General features: G+C 53.5%; 3 protein-coding genes across 3 annotated transcripts in view; 2 read left to right on the top strand and 1 right to left on the bottom strand.

Annotated features, from left to right (window-relative positions):
- LOC127750200 (balbiani ring protein 3-like) overlaps positions 1-1,763 on the top strand; it is a 3,241-nt gene extending 1,478 nt beyond the window's left edge. The window contains exons 2-4 of the mRNA XM_052271144.1: positions 207-539; positions 650-1,003; positions 1,292-1,763. Coding sequence (XP_052127104.1) covers positions 207-539; positions 650-1,003; positions 1,292-1,627 — 1,023 coding nt within the window. The 3' untranslated portion in view covers positions 1,628-1,763. The remainder of the gene's footprint in view (positions 1-206; positions 540-649; positions 1,004-1,291) is intronic.
- Positions 1-3,372, bottom strand: part of LOC113206731 (uncharacterized) — a 59,151-nt gene that overhangs the window by 30,023 nt on the left and 25,756 nt on the right. The window lies entirely within an intron of this gene.
- LOC113206733 (homeobox protein DBX1-like) overlaps positions 1-3,372 on the top strand; it is a 35,691-nt gene that overhangs the window by 17,796 nt on the left and 14,523 nt on the right. The window lies entirely within an intron of this gene.

Here is a 3,372-nt window from a genome sequence, read left to right as displayed (position 1 = left end):
AACCTTTTTGCGATCGCAATTTGCCATAAATTGCTTTGCAGTAATTTAACAGTTTGCCCTCTATCTTGAACGCCAAAGTTTGCCAGATGGGTCCACATTGCATCCTACGGAGACCGGGTGAAAAAGTCTGCCAACATTTTGGCGACCAAATTAAAGCGGCCGCGGCGTTTCAAAGCGCCTCTGACTGACTAGACCCCCTGTTGCAGTGCCGCTGGGCGACCTGCACCGAGTGCGACTCGGACTACCCGGGCGATGAGGGCTGCAAGGACAGGTGCAAGGATCAATGCCGGTGCAGCTGCGCTGGATACCAGCGCGACGGCGTGGACCCTGGTCTATGGGAAAAGTGCAAGAAAGAGAGGAGGTGCAACGAGAAATACATACAGTGCACGGAGGTGGCCACATGTCAACGGGACAGATTGAAGTGCATCTGCGAGTGCATGCAGCTGACTCGTTCTCGAGCCCGTGTGGCGATCCCCGCGAGAACCACGTGCAGTCCAGCCAAGGAGATCGTGGAGGAGTGGGACAGGTGTACCCCAGTGGTAAGTCTTTGCTCCGCGCTCCACATGTGCTCCTAAAGAGGCTCTCACGGCTCCCGGGAAGAGTGAGGGGCCCTCCACCACCAACACACTTCCATTCAGTAATGTTGCAGTGTAGAAACGAAGAACATCCCCTCTGGAGCGAGTGCAGCAACTGGGGTTGGCATTGCCTGCACAAGAAGATTTTGGACTGCGAGTGCGTTTGCGCCGGCCTCCTCGCGCGCAGCACAGAGTCCTACGAACCTACGGATAGGTGCGAGGGTGGATGCGGCAACAACTTAATGTCCTGCCTTCGGGATTTGAGGGAAACGGAGATAGAGCGCATCAACTGGTGCCTGGCGTACCATAAAAAGTGCATGTGCGCGTGCCTCCAGCAGCCCGGCGCGACGAGCAGCAACATCGCTGCAGAGTACAAGACGACCCCCGGTGACAGGGCGGCGCTGGAGCTGTGCGCCTACGCGCAATCCGTAAGTCCCGTGCTGCTCTACGGCCCCCCCCCCCCCCCTCGCCCCCAGCTGCACACTAAACCCTTATGCATTGTGTTGTGCATAGACATACAGAATTTAAAACAGACATTATACTACGCACAATTTGATGGATAACTATGTACAATTTGAGCATAACTATAAACAATTTGCACATAATTAAACATAAAATTTGTGCATGCTTATGGCTGTAGAGAATTCTGCATGCGTTTATGCACAATAAAATGCATAAGGGTTTAGCGTGTCACTGACCCACTCCGCGTGTTGCAGTGCCACACTGCGACCTGCGAGTGCCGCGAGGGGGATGCAGAGTGCGTGTCCCAGTGCCGCGACAGCTGCCGGTGCGGCTGCCTGAGCTTCCCCGCGGCCGGCGGTCCGGACGTGCAGCCGGTGGGCAGACGGCTGACGGTCAACCAGTGCCGGGATAAAAGTGACGCGTGCCTTGCGGTCTGCACGACCGGAGACAATGACTGCAGAGACGGCTGCTTCGTGGAGAGGGAGATGTGCAACTGCAAGTGCGCGGGACGGAGCTCACGCCCGCCACCACCCAGCCCCACCGACTCAGGAGATAAGAACATAGTGATGTACTGCAACTATCTCTCTTGATTAAAGACATGTTTTGACATTAAATTAGAGCAAAAGGACTCTTATAGACGGCCATTATTGCTCGTCTATGAATTCTAAGTCGATCCATAGTGCTTGTACAAGGAGAAAAAAATTCGTGGCTCTGCTTAGTTTTTAGCACCGGGGCTAAAAAATTAACTGAATAGACTCGGCTAATTTATTTAGCACCAGGGTTAATTTTGTAGCCATCCAGTAAACCGCATACTGTTAACGCCGTGGTCGCCTAGAATGCCAAAATGTTGGCAGTCCTTTTTGACTGCCAAATTTTGGCCTTCTTTTTAGAGGCTGCCAAGTTTTGGCCTCTTTGAATGCCAAATTTTGGCCCCCTTTTTAGAGGTTGCCAATTTTGGGCCTCTTTGAGTGCCAAAAGTTGGCCTTCTTTTGGCAGTCAAAAAGGACTGCCAACATTTTGGCTTGCTAGGCGACCACGGCGTTAACAGTGCACCGTTTATTACCCGTGGAGCTGATGCCACTTAGCTCTACAGCTTAATATTTTTACATTCAGCTATTTTTTTTTGCACGGGTGTAAAATTGTGCAGTTAAACCGATTTGCACGGAACTAAATTTTATTTTTTGCGTGTAATTTTACAAATCATTTTACACGTCGTGGAAAAGTTTCCTTTAACTAACCCTTACAAGAATTTTTCACAGTGACTGGCACAAGAAGGAAAAACAACCCCTCATAGTCCATGGGCAAAACCGACCCACACCTCCCCCTGCCCCCCCCCCCGGAAAACTGCAGCAAGTGCGAAAAGCTGCTCATTGAGGGATCGATCGAAAGCAGACCAACATTGTCTGCTTCAAAAAATGTACTTGGAGAGTGTAAACCATTTTCATGTGAGAAGTGAACGCCCTGCTCGCTCTCCCCATGGAGAGACGGGTGGCGTTGTTCATGGGCTGCTCCACTACCTTACAGGGCGTCTGGGCGCGCCCCTCCCTATCCCGCCCCGCCCCGCCCCGCGAGCTGCCTCCGAGATGAAGGAGATTATGAATACGGTCCGGATGGGGCCGCGGGCGCGTGGCGACGCGTGGCGCCGTACAAGACGCGCGGCTCCGGGGGAGGGGAGGGGGAGGGGGAGGGAGGGGAGACAGCTGCAGCCAATGGGCTCGCGACTTTACTGCTACCGGGGCCGGGGGGTGGTGGCCGGAGCTCGGGCTGGAGCGGGATAAAGCTGCTCTGCCCTGCGCCGGTTATTCGTCGCCGAACCCAACGAGGGCAACAACACAACAACACAACAACACACTGACCTGATCGCCGTTTCGGGATTATTTTAAAACGGCAAAAAGAGGCCGGTCGTCGCAGAAGGAAATAATGACATTGGCGATCGAACGACACAAATCACCACAGTAAGGCACGTCGTCGGCGAAGATTTTCGAAAAATCAACCTTCCGCGGTTTGCGAGAATTTTTCTTCATGTTTGATCTACGGTCATCTGAATGGGTAAATCACGTCACGTGAAATAAAGGCGCGAGGAAAAAAGAAGTAGACCGCGAAAAGTATGATTACTTATGAGAAAGCTTCCTTTTGAAAGGGAGACTGGTCCGGCTATGGGGCGGTTCATCTGTCTCCAGCAGCCGACCCGACCCGGCCGGGGAGGACCCGCGGCGACCCCGCGTTAGTCCAGGAGGAGAAGAAGTACCAAATCATGGACGCCCCTTTACCGCAGAGACCATAAAGCCGCGAGGAAGCGGGGCAAAAGAGGAGAAGGGGGAGCGGGGGGGGGGGG

This window comes from Frankliniella occidentalis, unplaced genomic scaffold, assembly GCF_000697945.3.
Source record: "Frankliniella occidentalis isolate FOCC.00 unplaced genomic scaffold, Focc_3.1 Scaffold151, whole genome shotgun sequence".
Classification (NCBI taxonomy): domain Eukaryota; kingdom Metazoa; phylum Arthropoda; class Insecta; order Thysanoptera; family Thripidae; genus Frankliniella; species Frankliniella occidentalis.
The sequence above is the reverse complement of the archived record's forward strand: the minus strand, read 5'-3'. Positions and strand labels throughout refer to the sequence as shown.